Source organism: Pithys albifrons, chromosome 2 (assembly GCF_047495875.1).
Source record: "Pithys albifrons albifrons isolate INPA30051 chromosome 2, PitAlb_v1, whole genome shotgun sequence".
Lineage (NCBI taxonomy): Eukaryota > Metazoa > Chordata > Aves > Passeriformes > Thamnophilidae > Pithys > Pithys albifrons.
Genome location: NC_092459.1, coordinates 50887679 through 50907420, shown reverse-complemented (window position 1 = coordinate 50907420; position 19742 = coordinate 50887679). Strand labels below are relative to the sequence as shown.

The 19742-nt window shown below is 36.0% G+C and overlaps 1 protein-coding gene across 8 annotated transcripts in view; it reads left to right on the top strand.

Moving 5' to 3' along the window:
- TBC1D32 (TBC1 domain family member 32) overlaps positions 1 to 19742 on the top strand; it is a 78587-nt gene that overhangs the window by 47840 nt on the left and 11005 nt on the right. For all 8 annotated transcript variants that reach the window (XM_071548984.1, XM_071548983.1, XM_071548981.1 and 5 more), the window contains 2 exons: positions 4517 to 4642; positions 13282 to 13365. In XM_071548984.1, coding sequence (XP_071405085.1) covers positions 4517 to 4642; positions 13282 to 13365 — 210 coding nt within the window. The remainder of the gene's footprint in view (positions 1 to 4516; positions 4643 to 13281; positions 13366 to 19742) is intronic.

The following is a 19742-nucleotide window of genomic DNA, read 5'->3' as shown; positions in this document are numbered from 1 at the left end:
TTCTATTGATTTTTTCCCTCTTTCCTCTGTTCGCTCATCTTCTGTCCTTACCCCATTCAGCAGTTCTGGTATTTCTTCCAGGAAAAAAATATTCAAGTTGTTAATTCAAGGTAACTAGTGAACTCATGTAATGACATACCAGAAAAGAGAAGAAAGAAAAGCAGAATTGTCTTGGCATTTGTGTGTGTTTAGAACACCTCTGGTGTAACATGTAATACACATAGCCCAGGACTGTGTGGTTGTTCAGGTTCCAGCTCTGTGGCAATACTATTGGGCAAGTTATAGTTGCCTTCTAAATTATGAAAGTGAACTGACTTTTATTTGCTATCATGAGTTTTTTGGAAGCAATTTTCATTCAAAAAACCCCACAAGGTTCTTCTTTTTTTTTTTTTTTTGTCTTTGACCTGGTGACTAAAGTGGTAGTCCACATTTAATGATAAGTTAAGGGGAGCAAGTGGTTTACCTGGAAGAAAATGAGATGTAGAAAATTTCCATAATATAATGCCTGTGGTAGTTTTATCTAGGCCTCAGATTAGCAGGCTCAGAGAAGGAGAGACAGGTATCACTTGACTTAAACAACCAAAGAAATATTTCATACCAGATGACGCAAACCTGAGATAGGTAGGAGTTTCCTCAGCACCATCATGTCTGCACTGGAGGCACTCAAGAGAACTCAATCTTCCGAGGGACAGACCCAAGCAGAGAAAACTAAACCCAAACATTTTACTTTCCTAAGATACCACAGTAGCAAGTGGCAGTGCTGGGGCCTTACTTAGCAGACAAGCAGCAGCATCTTGTCCACCCCAGCCATGATCAGAAAGACCAAACTCCTCCTACTCTACTGTATTTATATCCCAGTTTGTGTCATCTGGTGTGAAATATTTCTTAGGTTGCTTAAGTCAGGTGACACCTGTCACTCTTAATTTATGTAACACTATCAGGGCCTACTAAAATTAATGCGTACATCTAGGCCTATCTAAAACTAAGGCTTAAACTATTACATGGACATTGCTAGATACTAGTTGCTAGATACTAGCATGTGCTCATTTCAGCAATCACAAAATAAAGATTTAAGTTTGTAAAGCCAGCTAGAGAGGAAGAATGTTAGAGAGACAAACTGTGCAAGGAAAAATAGGAGTCATATCAAGAAACCAGAGAGGCAGCAGAGATCTGATCTTGAAATCCTGCTTGCTTGAAATTACTAGAGGATACTTTTTAGTAGTTTTATTTCCTTCAGATGAATCAAGGTTTCAGCCTGGTCTCTGGTAAGCTGACTGCTTAAATCTCAGCTTGTAGTCTCTGATCCTTGTCTGCCAAACTGAGTTACTGCAATCCTTTGGGAAGTAAAATAACTATTTAACTTGTACAGAGGAGTGTTGATTTGCAGTTCTAAGATTTTCTTCAATATTCACGTTACAGAAATAACAGAAAAGGGAAGAGAAAGAACTAGAAGTCCTACTGACAATACTGAGAGTTATATCCTTTTTCACATTAAATTTTCCTAAATAAGCTGTACTAAGCATCAGTGCATGTTATTTGGAAAGAGACTCAGGATTTAGTTATTTGAGAACAAAGATATTTCAGGTTCATTAATTTGGAGTAATTATTAATGATCATAAGTTACTATAATAAACTTATTTTTAAATGTTATATATTTTATAATAATTTCCAATGAGAGGGATACAATTTACTAATTATAAATTATTAAGGTCTTTGCATGAGCTTAAAATAAATTCTATGCAATGTTGCAATTCTGTTGAAAATATTCTAATAATCTTAATAAGATAGTTTGAAAATAGTACTTTGAAATGCTACAAAGAAGTAAAAGTAACAGCAAATACTCTAAATAGCCATAGACTGGCTCAAACAATTGTTGAATCTCTATTGAGAAGTCATCATTCATGACAGAATTCACTTCTATGTAGTGTCAAAAATGTAGAAACAGAACAGAAAAGAGCTTGCATGGTATGAAGAGCTTTCATCACCTTAGTAGTAGTGCAGGATGCAATCCTTCCATAATGACAGGAACTGCATGATCCCGCAGCAGAGGGAGGGATTGTGCACAGCTGGAGCAGGTGCATGTGCATTTACCTTCTCACAAATACCATCTATTTTTTTCCTCTCAAACTGGCCAGAACGTCTTTCAAAGCAGCTTCAAGTTCTCTGGGAACCAAGTTGCCTGAGGAGAGGCAGTCTAATTGAATGTTTCCATTTTGGAAGAGTTTGATCAGTTTTATCTTGCATAAAATTACTTTATAAAAGGACTTGGCATTTGAACTTGAAATTTGTTCTGTCTTCAGAAAAATTATTTAAATAGTCAGCCCTTCCCAATACATTAACATTTAAAAAAAAAGTTGCATATAGTAAGAAATTATTTCCTCTTTGATTTCCCAAAGCATATGTATGCATTATTTTAATTACTACCTTGTGTGTAATTTTCACTGTGCTGTGTCATCATGCATCATTGTAGCTTGCTAATGTTCATTGTTCAGTGTGAATTCCAAGAGACAAATTTTGATTACAGAACATTTTTTGTTTAAAGAAGTAATTCTTTAGGCTTTAAGTACAGATGTTGTATTGTTGAAAGCCAACTTAACAATTTCAGGTATGATGCACATGCTGGTTCTACATTTGTCATTATGGTCCTGTTTTCAAATTTCTGAGTGTCAGCTGTCTATGAAACTTACTGCTACAGGCTGTATTATTCTAGAAAACTGGTAAAATGTGACATTTCCTCGAACTTAGTAGAAAATAGAAGTGGAAAAAATCACTTCTAGCGAAAAGAGAAGAGAACATACTTACTGTCCTTTTGTCATGGCATCAATGGTAATTTTAATTTTGAAGGCATGTCTCCCCATTGTAAAGAGAGAATCTGTCTTTAGTAGCAAGATAAGATTAAGGAGCAATCTTTGAAATTCTTTCTTTTCATTTAAAGTGAATATTTCATAAAAATCTTCTTTGTAAACTATACCACAAATTGGTTTTAAAAGCGAGCTGAACATGTAATGAAAAATGTTATATTTGAACCTCATATATAACAATTGTATTGTAAGACTGTGTTTTATTAATACGCAGGTAGTGAGTCAGTCATTCAGAAGTTCAAATAAATGCCTGAATTACATTGTTACTGTCCCTAACTGGACCAGCAAAAACCTGTTGCCCTGGGCTGGTGCATGTTTGGTACACCTAGATTCTAAAGAAAACTCGATTAAAAATTTCTAAGTTTCTCTGAGAGTTAACACAAAACTTGAAAGGAGACATTTCAGCAACAGTAAAGTATACTTTTAGTCTAAGGTTTTGTCCCAAATTTAAGTCTTTGTGCTAATGCTGGGAAACACTGGAGATTATCAGCAAAGTCATTGTAAGAATTCTCATAACATATGGAGCCCAATATATTTTTGACAAATTTACTCGATAGGTGTGGTGGCAGCCTGAAGGCATACACTTCCAAAGTGGCAGCTTCTGAGGGAAACCTCCTTACAGAAAAAACCCAGAAATTTTCTGTGCAACACTGTTACGTTGCTGTTTTATCTTGCTTCATTTCATGTCTACAAAATTGTGCTGCCATCTCACTAGGGAATTAGTGGCTAGAGAATAGTGCCATGGAAAGGGATCTGGGAGACCTGGTTGAAGGCAAGTTGAATATGAGTCAGCAGTGCCCTGGCAGCCAGGAGGGCCAACTGTGTCCTGGGGGGCATCAGGCAAAGCATCACCAACCGGTTTGAGGGAGGGGATTGTCACACTCTGCTCTGCACTGGTGAGGCCTCACCTTAAATATTGTGTACAGTTTTGGGCATCACAATGTAAGAAAGATATTAAGCCCTGGAGAGTGTTCAAAGGAGGGCTATGAACATGCTGAAGAGAAAAAAGGTGGCAAAGACCTCAGAGATCAAGTCCAACCTTTTACTGAATACAACCATGTCAACTATCATGTCAGCATCACTCTGAACATCCCTCCTTTCCCCTTTCTTTCTCCTACTTTATATACTGATGATTCATTTCATGGGAAGTATCGCTTTGGTCGGGTGGGGGCAAATGTCTCAGCTGTGTCTGCACCCAGTTTTCCATGCACCCTCATCCTCCTTGGCAGCATGGCCGTATGAAAGCAGAAGAGGCATTGACTCTGTCTAAGCACTGCTCAGCAGTAACAAAAACATCTCTATATTATCAGCGTTGTGTTCAGCACAAATCCAAGAAATAGCCCCATTGTAGCCACTCTAAAGAAAATTAACTCCACCCCAGCCAAAATAAGCACAAAACCCCATCAGTATGTAGAATGAGTATTTCTGTTTTGTATAAAGCAGAATGTCATCAGTTTTAGGACTACTTCTCCAGTTTAATTCTCTTAGGTGAAAGGATACTTATGTAGCCATTTCTTCCAAAGGTGTGAGGTCTGCCAAAAATGACCACAATGATGGTGTTGGAACTAGATGGTCTTTAAGGTCCTATTCAATCCAAACAATTCTATCATTATATGATCATTACAGAATAACAACTAGTTTTTCATTTCTTCTAGATAAGGATCTTGACAAGCTCTTAACACTCTTAAAAAGTCCAGAGAAGCCAATGGACTGGACAGAACATTGTCGAAAACAGTTCTGCAAAGTCATGAAAGCCAGATCAGATAGTATCAGTGGACCAAGTGAGTATGACTTCAAGAGTTTAACAAAGGAAGCAAACAGAAGACCACTAGTAAGCAACTCTTTAAAATTTTTGAAACCTTTCAAGGGGATTTTCCTGGGAAAACAGGGTTTATGCTGTATGTGCTATTTTTCTCTCTTTATCACCATAATCCCTCTGTGTTTTCAGTGAAATTTGACACAGAAAGAGGGCTCAAATGTTGTTTCAGATCTCTAAAGAGTCCATTACTGACATGCTGAGAAAATGAAAAAGAGAGCCTAAAAGAAAATGCACATTTCTTGGAGATCAGTGAATGACTTAAAATGGATTAGGAAATTATATTAATAGCCAACTGCAGTAAAAACTTTAATAATTAAGCCATACTGTACATCAAAGAACCCACTCATTCAGGGTTTTCTTAATTTTCACATGTGTTTTCTAGTACACAGTGTGGTCATGCAGAAGCACGGGTAGAGATCAGTTTAAAAAAAACAGCCAAAGGAAAACACTAATTATCCATATGACAAATTGTCAGAATTCAGATGTAATAATTCACTTGCTGTACCATAGAAACTTGCGCAGCAATAAGGAAACCAGGTGTTTTCAGAAATTGTTGGCTTCCATTTCCATAACCATTCTGGTTATGGTCAGATGATCAGTATGTAGTTTAACTTCTTGTTTAGAGATGTCAGAGTTGTCCTTTATACTTTTTAGGTATGCAGTTAATACAATTGTCAGTAAAGACACTTGTCAGTAAGAGGGATCTTTTATACAGGACAAAAGTAACCCAGCATTTTTGTTTTACATAAGATATCTGAATTTTATGATAAATTATATAGCACCGTAAAAGTTACAGGGCAGTTTCACTGAATCATAGAATATGCTGAGGTGGAAGGGACCTACAAGGATCATCGAGTCCAGCTCCTGACCCTGCACAGAATCATCCCCAAGAGTCACACCATGTGCCTGAGAGAATTGTCCAAATGCTACTTGAACTCTGTCAGGCTTGGTGCTGTGACCACTTCCCTGGAGAGCCTGTTCCAGAACCCAGCCACCCTCTCGGTGAAGAACTTTTTATAATATCTAACCTAAACCTCCCCTGGCACAAGATTAAGTTATTTATACAAGAACTGATTTAAATTTGTCATTCATCTAATATGGGTAAATTCAGTAATTGTTGAATCATTTTAGATTCTGAGCTTTCTGTTCTTGTTGCTTGTTTGAAACAAGCTTGAGTCTGTAGTCTTAGGTGATTGTAAATTAGAGCTTTCACGTTCCATTTGGAAGACTGTATGTGTAGACAGAATAGAGATTTATTTTTATGTAATGCATATATGCATTTAATAATATACATTATAGTGTACACATCCACAATTCATGTATTAAGGCAGCTTTGTGAAACAGATATACAAATAGAAATTCTTCACCATTTAAAAATAGCTGGATGTATTTTATATGAGTTTCTGCTAGTATAAGGAAAATAAATTGAAAAGCAGCAATGAAAAACCCCTAGATTTTTCTATCAAAATTGTATTTTTACTTTTCTTGCATGACTCAGATCTAGCAGTTCAGTGAGGGGTTTTTTGATGTTATATATTGTGAAGCACAAATAATTTAGTCTTTGTAAAATCAATTTTAGTTGAAAGCAGCATTTTTTCTAGACTGATCATCTGAGATTATATGAAAGTTTTTTTTAAAAAATTGTTCATCTATGTTTCAGCATCTAAAAGGACTTGCCAAGAAAAAAATATTTTTTTCAATAAACAACATATATTTAAAGTAGATGACTTGGAAAGAAGAGTATTTCCTTTTGTGTTTTGTAGTAATCTATACATAGTCTCAAAAACTCTGTAGTTTGTTTTCTGTAACTGTTGGAGGTACCAGCTAGAGTGAGGAATTGGAGAGTCATTACGATGTATTAACTCAAAGCAAAAAATTGCACTTGCTTCTGGATAACTCTTTCCAACTGACATGGAACTAGGAGTAAAAGTCAGCAAGAAAGTATCCGTGGAATTGTCGTTAAGCCTCACATGAACATCATCTGCAAGTGCTTTCACAAACAATACAAAAAATGGGAAAGTAGAAACAGAATAGCATAATGAAACAGAAATTAAATAAAGACACTACAAAACCATAGTACTATAAATTCAGTGAAAGTACTTGTAATTTAATGTGGATACAAAGCTCTTCAGATGTTGTCTGTGTGCTTGGAGATATTGCTGAGGCTGCAAAATATCTGCCAGCTTTGTGATTTGAGATAACATCATGTTCATTGAATCCATTTTAAGAGACACAGCTGTGCTGCTGTATACCTTTTGCAGCATGTGAAGCTCTCCCAGATTTCAGAGGGCTGAGAGACTTCAGTCTAGATGCCCAGAAATAAACTTTCTCCATAGTTACAGATGGAGCAATCTCCAAGTTTACAGAACAACAATGCGTATTTGCGCTTCCTGTACTGGGCCCTTTCTAAAGGAGGCTGACATTAACAGGAGTTGAACCAGAACATAATGAGCAGAGACAACATTGGATTCAATGACTGTATAGTGTAGTGTGTATTTATTTATTAAAATATTTTGTAATCCTGGTGTCAGGATTACTGATAGATGCTGAATCTATAGAACCTGCTTGAACGCCATCAGAAAATTCATGAGCAAACTGTATAGTATCTCTAATTCACTCTTCTCGTGTTGATTTCTCTCACACTGACTTGGTTAATACTTTGGTGATAAATGCTCTGATGATGCATTACTTTTGGGAATGTCCATCTTTATCCTTGAATTGACATTTTCTCTGCCAAAGCATCACCTCTGACTGTAACTTTTAAGTACTTTCTGTGCTCAAACACCAAGGTCCAGTTTTGAAAGGCTTTATTGAGCTGCTAAAAGATGATGCAAACCTTCCTCAGGCTTGTATGTCTTTTAACATGTCAGGACTGAAAGTGTCAGATATTTCTTGGTTGTCTAAAAGCAAAACATATTTTAGAAAACCAGCACCTACATTCTGCTGTTTTAAGCACAATAAGCTAAGTCAAATATGTTCTTCCAGTCGTTACTTCTGTAAAAGTGCCACAGATTTGTGAATGCTAGGTATATAGCTGCTTGTTGAATATGTCTTTGGGTCACTTATCAGCTAGAGAACCATGGATACAGCCTTTGGTCAGGTTAAGTCTTGGCATCTTTGGGACTATTCTTTACAATACTTGTGGCCTCCCTGAAGCATTTTTAGTACATCTAGGTAAGAGCTTTCTGCATATTGGCTTCTAAGCTTTAACAGAAAGAGAAACAGACAAATCAACTCCTCTCAGAAATAGCTTATATTTATGTAGAAAATTATTAGCCTGTGTGAATCTAGGCTTAGTATATTGCATGTTCAAATTGTTTACATGACTGGGAAGTGGTTTGTTGAATCTCGTCTTGAGTATTTTAGCTGTGCCTTTTTCAGCTGTCTTCCCCCTTTTTGTCCTTTAGGTGTGGCAGAAGGCATTTTTGTTGTTTTCAACTCCAGCAACTTCTTTTTTCACCTGTTCCTGGTTAATGTTGTATCAGCAACTGACTTCTGGGCAGATTCAACATCCTTAATCCTCTTCTCTCTTAGGAGACTTTAAACCCAAAGCAAGATAATTTAAGGATGTTGCAGAGATAATATCAATTATATGCTAACATTCTCCCCTTCATAATGAGAGATACTCAGTCCCCAAATCCTAATAATTCTTCTGAAGCTTTCTATCCATATGTGGATGTGGATAGGGATAGTGAACTTTGCTAAAATTGCTTTCTCTATGGAGTAATTCAGAATTTCCATTGCCTGTCTCCCTGAGGATCTGGATTTAGATCACCAGTATTCTTTAGGGACTATTTACTTACCTCCAAGTTGTATTTTCTTAAAAGAAAACAACAAAACAAGAAAAAAAGATAGCAGCTGTTGAAATTGTGTGGGAGGTCTTACTGGAAAACATTGGATTTTTCTTCAGTTTTTACAAGCAAAATGATTGATGGAGCCAGAGTAGTTATGATCAACAGTGTTCTGGAATCCAGTAAGATTTTGTGAGCTCTGCATCATCTGAGATAGCTCTATCAGAACATGTTGACAAAAATACTGTGGTCCTTTGAGTCAGTGTCATTGTGATGTATTTGTGTTGCAGCCATTAGCAATTGTGGCAAAAAGTTGAAAGTAACTGCAGAACTTTCCCCATAGGATAAACAACCAATAAGAGAATATTTTTGTTAGGTGTGACTGTTGTCTGCTGTTGTGGTATTTTTAATTCAAGATAACAAAATGCTAAACTGTGGCCATTTATCAAAGTAACCTAATGAGGCATTGGAAATGTAGCTTGTATCAAGGTTTACTGTACAGCTACCAGAATTTCAACAAGGAGGGGATCTCATTCATCACCCCTCAGTTTTTATATAGAACTAAAGATAAAAGGGACTTTAGTTTTTGATGGAAAGATTTTCCTGGATTCAAAGGCAATGAAAAATTATATTTAATTATTTTGCCTCAGTCTTCCCTGTCCATCTCTCTTGCCATGCCTCTCAAATGGATGGACTGCAAGACAGGGACTGGGGGAGCAAAGTCTTTTCCAGCATAAGAGATCAGGCTAATGACCATCTGAGTAACCTGATTGTAATTAAGCCTATGGGACCTGATAGATGCATCCCAGAGTCCTGAGGGAATTGGCTGATGTAGTTTCCAAGGCACTATCCATGATTTTTGAAATGTCGTGGTGGCCTCACCTCTGCCCGGGAAGATTATGGAACAGAACCTCTTAGAAGATATGCTGAAGCACTTGGGGGACAGGGAGGTGATTCAAGAAAGCCAACAGCTTCACTGAGGGAAAGTCCTGCCTGACCTACCTCATGTCCCTTTATTATGGAGCAAGTATATCAGTGGACAAGGGAAGAGCTATGAATGTCATCTCTGTGGACTCTAAATTGGGGAATCACGGATTTGTTGGATGGACTGAGCAAACTGCCCTGGATCCAGAGTGTAGGGGTTGATGGTTTAATGTCCAGGTTTGATTGCAAGAAGAGCAACTGCAGATTAAAACTTCTTGCTTCTGTCCACCAAACCAGTTTGGAGCCATTTCCAAACGAGTATCCTGTAAGCAGTGTAAGTGCATGTGAATGTGCATGCAGGTGTGTAAGGATTATGGCATTTGATTAGGATTTGAAAGGCTGGTTTTCCCCTTAATAAAGAAGATACACAACCTTCATCTCTGATGGAATCACTGTCTGTATTTTTGTTGTCTTGTTTTCAAAGAAAATTCAGTTTGTTCTTTGGTCATTTTAATGTACAATAATTGAAAGTCCTCTGGTTGTTACCATTAAGAATGGAATTACTACCTGTGTTTTTAAAACATTCCTTAAACTGAAGTATGGTTGATAGAGTTGAAAATTCCTGACACTACTCTTACAAAAGAATCATTGCTCTAAGATTTTCGCTCTTGGATTTTTAACCTCTAACACAAGTCAGGCAAGACTACTGTTAACTCTGAAAAGAGGGGTTTTTTTTATATTTTCCCATGAGGTCCTCTGAAACATCTGAATCACAGAAAATGATCCAGTATAGATTGTAGAGTATGATCATAGAATACGATATGGATCATAGAGTACAATACATTAGAGGGTCCAAAAGAATCTGATGCTATTTGCAGCTTTTCATATTTTTGACTTAAAACTTTCAGAGTAGAGAGTAGATGACCTCTCATGGTCATTACCTATTAAAACAGTTTTAATCACATGATTTTTTTTTAATCAGTGTTCTTATGCAGGTTTAAAGCCATTGCAGTTACCTTTCTTTTGTATACAAGTCCCTCAAAGAAGAAAAAACCTGTAGGAATTTGGTTGTCCTATGAGCATACTGCAATAATTTAAAACTTTCATTTATTTTGTATATGATTATACATTCCTACATTAAAATTCCCTTTATTTTGTATGTGAATTAAATTTGCATGCGGTGAATTGCCAGTCTCCTAAAAACTTCAATACTAATACAGCCAAGCTACTATAATTTAAGGAAATCAACGTTTTCACCAAGTTGGTAGGCCACATAAACTGTGTGAGAATTTGGGCTTTTACAGCCATATTGACTATAGTCTACAATGAACCTGCCTAAATTTCTTTTGTCTACTTTCCCAGTTAAATGAAGAATCAGTGTAACAGTTTCCACGACAGTGTTGAGATAAAAGTTAAAATAGCTACTTGTCATTTCACATGAACATTCCTTTGGAAGAAAGAGACAGTGTCCTGTGAAAAACCTCTATTTATGTATGAACAACATGTGTTTTGATAAATTCTTATGTTTGTCTTCCTCTCTCAAACTTGTGTAAAAACTTTTCAAAGATCCTTATAGGCACTTAAGAGAAATACTTTCAAATGCTGGAAATGAATTTAGTGATTGAGTTTCAAAAAATTGCTTAGCAGTTGAGCTGTCACTTCTCTTCCTAACGCATGCACTAAACTGAAGTATTCAACTACTAGGTCAAGCGTGTGGATACCTTCCAACAAAAAGAGAAGATACATACAATGTCCTGAATGGTTTTAAATTTTCTGAGTTATGGGGTATTTTAGTCTTAACATAGTTCCCATTTATTATTATATGGCATATGTCAGTAATCACCATACTAATTGTCATACAGTAAACTTATAGCTAGTTAAAAATTTTCAGTTTAATTTCTGCTCTTTACTATCTCCAGCTCCAGGAATAAACACATTTGCTCATTTTACACAAATATTTGATATACTCTTTGTGGGCCAAATTCCACTAAGTGATTAGTGAGTTTGTTTATTCTCTCAAAATGAATAAATTGTTACTCTTTTGTAAAATAAATTGCTGTTTCTAGCCCCATGTGGTTTATTAACCATGATTAAAAATACCTATGTTATATTTAATTAGCGTTTCTTGTCACTGTAGGATTGCATATGACTGTAAATTACACAAGTAATTTTTTTGTTTTAATTTAGTAGTCCTTTGCAGTGCAAAATTAATTCTGTTACTGTTGAGTTGGCAACTCTAACTGTAAATCCCTGTTTAGCTGTTGTACTGAAACTTCTCTAGTGTTACCAAAACTCAAACCTTTTAAAAACTTTTTATGGACTCAATTCAGTGTAAATTAATTTCTGTAAATGTTTTAGTAGACAAGTAATCAAAACAAAAAAAATCGTGGTTTAAAGTCAATATGTTAGCTTAAAATGGTCAGAAGAAGAGTTAATTATGATACCTTTTTTTTTCTCTTTCTGACATAACAAGCATCAGACTGTCTTTCTCTTCCTCCTCATTCCCAAAAGAGTTTGCTCTGCAGTCTCCTGTAGTAGTTTCCCCGTCAACAAGGCAAATTCAAGAGTTTTCTGGCTTTCTTCATTGCCGCTGCCACCACAGATTGCTGTGCCTTACTTGTGCTGCTACAGCTGCTCATACAGTCATCTGCTTAAACAGTGTAGTGGAACTAGATGATCTTTAAGGTCCCTTCCAACCTGGGCCATTCTATGAATTATTCAGTTTAAGGTCAGCAAAACCCCCTGCACGGAGTTATGTGCAAGAATGGGGGAACAGAAGCTGAAGCTTCATTGCTATTAAACTGAGATGCTGCCAAGGAAATGGTAAGATGCAGCCGGTACAGGAAATCCCATAGGTAGCAGCATTCATTGTTCTCTAAATACACTCCCTTGCTTTGCATTATTGTGTAAAGAAAGTTATGTCTAAAAGTTATGTTTTAAATTCTGTTTATCAAGACAACAGCAGCTGTTCACTGTTCCTATCTTAAATTCTTAATAAGGCTTACCTCATATGGGCCTCCTCCATGCAGCATGGGTAAAGTTTTCCTTGTATCCTTTGTTTAAACTTGTATGGTGTCATGTGCCCAATTGCCCTACCCTCAGACTTGCTGAATTGAGGTGTCAGGGACAGTTATGTTAATGATTGGTCATTGAGAGTTCTTGCTCACTTCCTGGCTCACATCCGCTCAAGGTGGGAGATAAGATTTCATCTGTAGCGAACAGATGTCAGCATCTCACTTATCTATATAGTATTTGCAGACTCAGTTCCATACTAAGAATTGAATAAGAACATTATGGCTGTCATTAAATACAGAATTTCCCAAAGGAAATGCTCTTGTTGCATTATTTTAAGTGACTGATTTTTATCTTGTGATGTTACAGGTAGTTTTATATTGGTTTTTTTGGAAACAGCCCTTAAAACTTCTTGTATTTCATTAGCATAATTTTGGGGTGGTGTCAGTTTTTGGTTGCATGTGAGTTGTTTGGTTTAGTCAAGGTTGTTTGTTTGTTTGTTTTCCTGTCTAGATACACAGACAAATGTGGTAAGATATTCTAGTTTAATTATAGTTAATTTTCATTTCATATTCAAACTGTGTAAGAAATTCTTAAGTAATCCTTGGAGGATATAAAGATAATATGGAATTCTCTTTCTGTTTACACTGAATATATTCTCAGTGAAGCTATTAAAATTTAAATTAAGTTAGGAATGGTGTTAGGAATGCAAAAGCACAATGCATGCTTTGAGTTGTTCCACCATAAAAACATAAATAAATATGCAGGAATTTAAATAGCTTTACTTTCTCACATATTGTCATTTTGTTAGGTAATGTAATTCCACATTTTGTTCGTTTCCTCTAATGTTTTAATGGGTTTTTACATTTTGCAGTTTTGGGAGAATTAATTGAAAAGTTCGTGTCACATCTTTCTGAAAGCCGAACAGACTGTTATTTCAGCACGGGAAACTATAAAGGTCAGTTTCCTGGTAATTTATTGCCATGCAACCTCTTCATATTTAAATTACTTTTATTCTAAATGTAACTATAGCATTGTGGGGGTTGTTTAAAATGTTCTTTAACAGCTCAGAAATTCATTACTTTACTGGTGGAAAAAGCCTCACTTTGGAGCAAAAGATAATGTGCTTGAATAAAAAGTACAGATTATTATTAGTGATGGGCTTTCCTGTTTGTATTTGTAATGGAAAGATGGAGATGCACAGCAGGTGAGGGTATGATTCAAAGTATTTGTTGACACCCAGTACAGTATGATGTATAAAGCTGGTGACATAAATATTGAAGATGGTGTAAGCAATCTGGCTCCCCTTTTGAAAGCCTCACAATATATAATCAAGTGAAAGGTATGCAATTTATATTACATGAAAGGATATATATTAAAGTACTATTATTGTTGTCAGAGTAATGTAAGTGTTCATTTTGTACAGGTGTCATGCTTACAGTGAAGAATAAAGGATGAATGATAAAGTTGATTTATTCTGAGTGTAAAGTAATGCATTTTAATACTTTGAAGCAATGGCAAAATTAGAATATTTAAAACCAATGTTAATATCTGCTGGAAAATGCATTTTCACTGTTCACTGTTTGTCCAGGACTCCTCTGAGGTTGTAGTTCAGCCATTTAGAGTACTTATTGTGCCACTAACTGTGGAGAACTAAACCTGCTGTGGGGAAAGTCTGTTATTTATACTGAAATCCCATCCATAAGATGCATATACAGTATCCTTGGAGACTTCAGGCGTGCCTTTGAAGTTTCAAAGCGTAAAACCCCCCTTTAGTAATTTAAAAGTTCTCTTTCTTGTATGTGGTGGCCTTTACCTTCTTAAAGCTCGCGAACAGAATATCCTCAATTTTATTTGAGAGCCCATCTCTTTGCTTAATGAAGAGAGTTGAGAAGTGACAGTTATTTCTATTATAATCTTATTTTTTTCTTAGAAGATCCTGGAAATGTTTTGTGTTGCCCTGCATTAGTTTGTCATTTACTTTTCAACTTCTCTTGAGGCATAATGATCAATTAAATAATTTCATGAACTCACAAGGGTCGCTAATTACATATTTCTGACATTTCCCAATTCAAATTATGATTTTGAGTTTTCATTTAAATGCTCACAAAATGTCTTTATGTTGTAAATTATTTGACACCTAGACTGCCCCTCTTGCTCCTCTATGTACATCTCTTTTTTTAGGTCACAGTTCAAAGTACCATGCATTCTTCAGTCAAATGGAAGGCCCAGGTGTGGTTTCCTTTTCTGCCGTGGGGATTATGTATCTTGCATATCTTTGGAGAAAAGTATAGCCTGCAAACCTAACTTTTCAAGGTTATTGTATTTCCTGTTAAAAAAAAAACAAACAAACAGGAAGACCCATGGAGTTTGAATAAGGCAAAAACTAATCCTACTAGAGGAAGAACAAACATCTGACTGTGCAACCACCAAATGGATGCCTTGCCCAGCAAATAGAGCAATCCTGCTCTTTCTTAATCATGGTAGCTAAGTCCTTCCATACAATGTGAAAGAACTGTAAGAAAGAGAAGCTGTAGGCCCTACTCAGTTCACTTAGCTGTCAAGTACCTTGGTTTTAATCCGCTCTTCTCAACCTTTTGGTCAAAGCTAGGATTTAAAACATGTTCAGGAAAGTTGAACCTAGATCTTCTGTTTAATTGATTTCACCGTGAAATACTGATTAGGTGGATGTGTCAAGAACGCTGCATTATTTATCTAAAATTTAATGCTAACTTTGAAGAAAGACCAAGTTTGAAAATCCTGTGACAATTGCATACATTAAATTAATATTTTAGAATGAAATATCTCAAAGAATAGGTCCAGAAACAAAGGTAACATAATGAAAGCCTCAGCTCTTTATTTTCTTAGCTTGTCAGTTTTTCTTTCCGTGATAAACCAGCTCTGTCTGTCTCATATTGCTTTTTGTATTTTCTGAATGCTTTCTTTTTCAATCTTAAACAGGCACTATTGGACATTAATTCTGGATAAGTTTGCTATTCAGTTATCAAATAAAGCCTCCAATATTTAAAGGGTTGTCTGATGAACAGTTTTTATGTGCAAATGCTTTTCATATTCCATTTACTTTAATGAAGACAAGCTTGGAAATAGGAAAGTAAGATGTCTTCTCAGGGATAGTCAGTAATCTGGTGGTAAGAAACTGATGTGAAATGTAGACAAAGGGCTGCTGGTGTCTTGCTGTGCTCTTTCCTTGTCAGAAACACCATTGTCACAGACATTTTTGTGTAAAGTTCTCCAGCCCAGGAGAGCGTATTGGTCAGGCAAACAGCACGTGTTTCATCAAAGGTTTCTTTTAAGTTTTATAGGAAAACAGTTACTAAAATTTCATAGCATCTTTTTCAGACAGGTATACCAATAAGGCTTCACCAGGGAAGCTGGCTTAGGCCAATAAATTCATGCTGGTTGACATGAAACAGAAGTCTTGCTCTAAAATTGAATCTATGATCATACTACACTCTGAAACACTTAAAGGGCCTGATTGTAAAAATTGGTTGTTTAGCTAAATTCACACTCATTTCAGGTTCTTTTTTACATCATAAAAAGTACAGTTTGGCTTTGCTATGAAGGTAAGTTAATGTGCTTTGAGAACCCAAGTCTGCAATTATGCTTCCTCTGTTTGTACCAGAGGGACAAACAGAACACACTCAAATCTTTATCAGACTTTATTTGTTTAAAACTAAGTTTCTCACTAGTTGCATAATGAGTGATCAGATTTTAGTACATTTCCCAGGGTTTTCTGCTAATCTTTATGAAATGGAGAATTATGGAATGCCATATTATTTCACAGTATCTTTTTCCTATACTCTTGTGTAAGAACTGTCTAAGCTAAATCCTAGAACTACTGTTACAGTGGAGACATTTTTCTCTATTAGGTAAAGCTAATGAGTTATTAGAGGGTAACATCTTTCTAGCTTCACACTGAGTAAGCCAAACATGTGCTTGGTAATTGCATGTGTCCACCATTCTCTGAAATAAATTTGAGTCTGAGGAACTGAAAAACAGTTTCTAATAGTTGTTGAATGAAGAGAAGTCACAATTTTCATGAAAGTGGATTCAGTACAGCACATGGATATTCAGTTTTTGTCATGTTTCTTGACGCAAGAAATTGATTATCTTAAAAAATGACAGCTTTGTAAACCTGTAGCTAGTTGTAATTAGAATAACACAGTCATCCATCTGCTGTGGAACCCCTCAGGATTTCAGTCTATTATAAAATTGCAAATATGGAAATATCAAATTAGTTTGGGTTGTTATCATTTTCAACATGAGAGCAGGGAAAATATCTGATAAACCACTATGCAGCTGCAACGTTTAATTATAAAGTAACAAAAATCTTACATGAAGTTTACTTTCTGGCAGGAGCAATAATACTGCTGTGATGTTATCAGATGACTGGATCTGTGTGTTACATGTTAATGATCTCTGTCTTTCCCCTTTCCTATAATTAATAATTTCTAGTTTGTTTTCTTTTTTACTTCTTAATAAAACCCAAAACATTGAAAACCCAGTCATTGCTGTCTAGCTGTAATAGGCAATAAAATGGCAAGAAACCAAAATTTGTTATAGTAGTAAAAGACTATGTGTTATGCCTTAGGGATATGCAGTTCCTAAAGGAGCCTCTTGCTCTTTCTGTTACCAAATTCTAGTTCAGTGCAAAAAAAAATTCTTTGTGGAAATGTCAAACTTTTTTTCACAGTTTCAACAAACCCCTTTATCAGAGAAATTCCACATGCAGAGTCGTCTAATATGTTGGTGTCTAAGCTTCTTAATTGATCTCCACCATGTGTTGCAGACTCCCCAGACTTGGGAATGCTGCAGCCTTTGGCAATCAGCACGTTTTTTGGTAGCTCTTCTTTTGCAGATGACCTTGCAGTTAAGTCCTCTGTTTCCACTGTATTTTGTCTCTGAAGCAGCTCTGCCAGGTACTGCCAAAGGGACAGAACCTCAGGGATTTCAGGTCTTGGCCATAAAACTCAACTGTCATGGTGTGTTCCCTCTTCTAGATGAGGCTTAATTCTCCAAGTGAACAAAATCTCATATGAACTTTCTACCATGTAGTAAGCTCTTAATCTTTGAAGAATCAGATGGGTTGGGTAACGAACTGAGAAATTTTAAAAACAACTGTGGGAAGGTATCAGTATAGAGGTGCTCAGAAGGAGTCACAAACAAGAAATACAGGATTACAACCTTAAACTGATCTGAAAAGGAAGGGCATTCTTACATTCTTTCTACGTCATTTGGTGAATCCACTTCTTTAAAGGCTGTTCTCCACTTTAAAGATGCTGTTAGCAGAAAGCATTTTGCCCATTGCCAGTTTATGTAATGAACTGAAAATATCGGTCATTCCTAATCGGGCTGTTGCCAAAAATAGCTTGAGTACTCGTGATGACATATACATAAGAAGTTCTAGATATGAATATTTTGATCTTGTACTGTTACGACAAATGTACTGATGCCATAACATATACCTTCAATAGTCAAGGTGGAATGGCACATGAGATTCCCTACCTCTGAGAAGCCAGCAACGTTCTTCAGCAATTGTTCTTGGATATTGCTAACATTTTCTCCATGCGCAGCTCAAATCTAATATACTATAGTAATACTTTTCTTTGCAGTAAGATTTTTTTTTCAAGACAATTCTAACAATGAGGATGAGATTCAGACTGTTAGAAGTGCTCTAGGTGAGTAGTCTAGTACAGGAAGTTACACCATCAAAAAATCATAGCAAAATGACAGAACTGAATATAGATATAGAGAAACTCATGACCTTTACTCTGCTCCAAGTGCAAATAATATTTTAAAATAGAAAACTTTCATAAGAACATCAGAATGAGAGAGGATAGGTGCTGACAAAACATAAAGATTTATGTTGACTGCTTGGGCACCTACCCGTGGATATCATCAGTGCTTAGGTACCCATTCAAGACTAAGAAAAAAACCTACACTTTTTTACAACAACAAATATATGTGTTCCACAATTTGTTTCTATGGACCAGGACAAGGACTAGAGATCTGTCAGCAAACATAGCTACATACTTTCAGATTTTAAGATTTTTGAAGTATCTTCAGGAATTATGCAGGTGGCCCTGGCTGCCATGGGATTTTCAGAATCCAGAATGTTTGCAAAATTGTTCCCTTGAATCAAAAATCGTTTCCATCCATACAAAGAAAATTAATCTTTCTGTCCATCACTGTAGTTAAAGTTTAGCATTCATTAATATTTTCTAAAGATTATTTTTATAGACATAAAAACATTTGGCTGGGGCACCAGGGAGTGAAAAAGTTAAATGTATAATGTGAGTGACAGCTTTAGTAATCTCGCTCACTTAGCACAAAAAGGAAGCCAATGGTTTCTTTGGGGTAACAGCACTTAAACTGGGGAAATAAATTAAATATTATCTAAAGGCCATGCAAGTTGTATGAAATATGCTGTAAAGCTGTTTCAGCTTGGCATCCTGTCATTTCAGTATGAATGCAATGTCACTCATTTTCTGACTTAAACACATAAAAGCTTCATCACAGTAAGAGGGAAAATGAATATGAAATCAATCTTTCAAATAAGTTCTAAAGTTGATTGACGTCTGGTCTAACCAGAAAGAATACTACAAGACTGTGCATGCCAGTTAACTTACTCTGAAGTGTTTATAGCTATGGATTGAATTTAATAATAATACATAGTCACCTTTGGAAATCATGCCTTATGGTTGTCTGGTTTTGTACTCCTGAACACTACAAAACATTTTGAAAAGTACTGCCCATTGAGGTGCTTTCTATTATAACAATATTTTTAAGTTGTAAATCAGCTCCTAGAGAATTCTGGTATCCTTCAAGTTGCCACTTTAATTTGGGCTTAATTTCTCTTTTGCAGTAATTTACATTTTTAAAGAAAGAAGGGTAGAGTATCTGTTCAACATAGATTTTTTTTGTTTTATTAGATAAATAAAAAGGAAACTGCCAAAGCATGTTTTTCATTCCATTGAATAATAAGCCAGAGTGCTGTATCATGTTGTTATTAATTCACAGTTCAGAGAGGTGTCCTGGCCTGAGGAGAAACAGCGTTCTTATTTAGAAAACTCATTAGTCCATCCCTTTTATTATGAAAGCCCTTGTGTTTCAAGGCAGTTATATCAGGTATATTAAAAAATATCTGTCAGATAAGTTTTGTAGAATGTAGAGGAGATTTGGCCTGATCCTGCATGCACAACACGCTGGCCAGAGAGCAGACAGGCAGGCAAGGTCAGTCTGACCTTGAGGCAGCCTGAGAGTCAGGTGAACAACCTCAGACCTGGAGGTAAACATCGTTTCACTGGCGCCAGG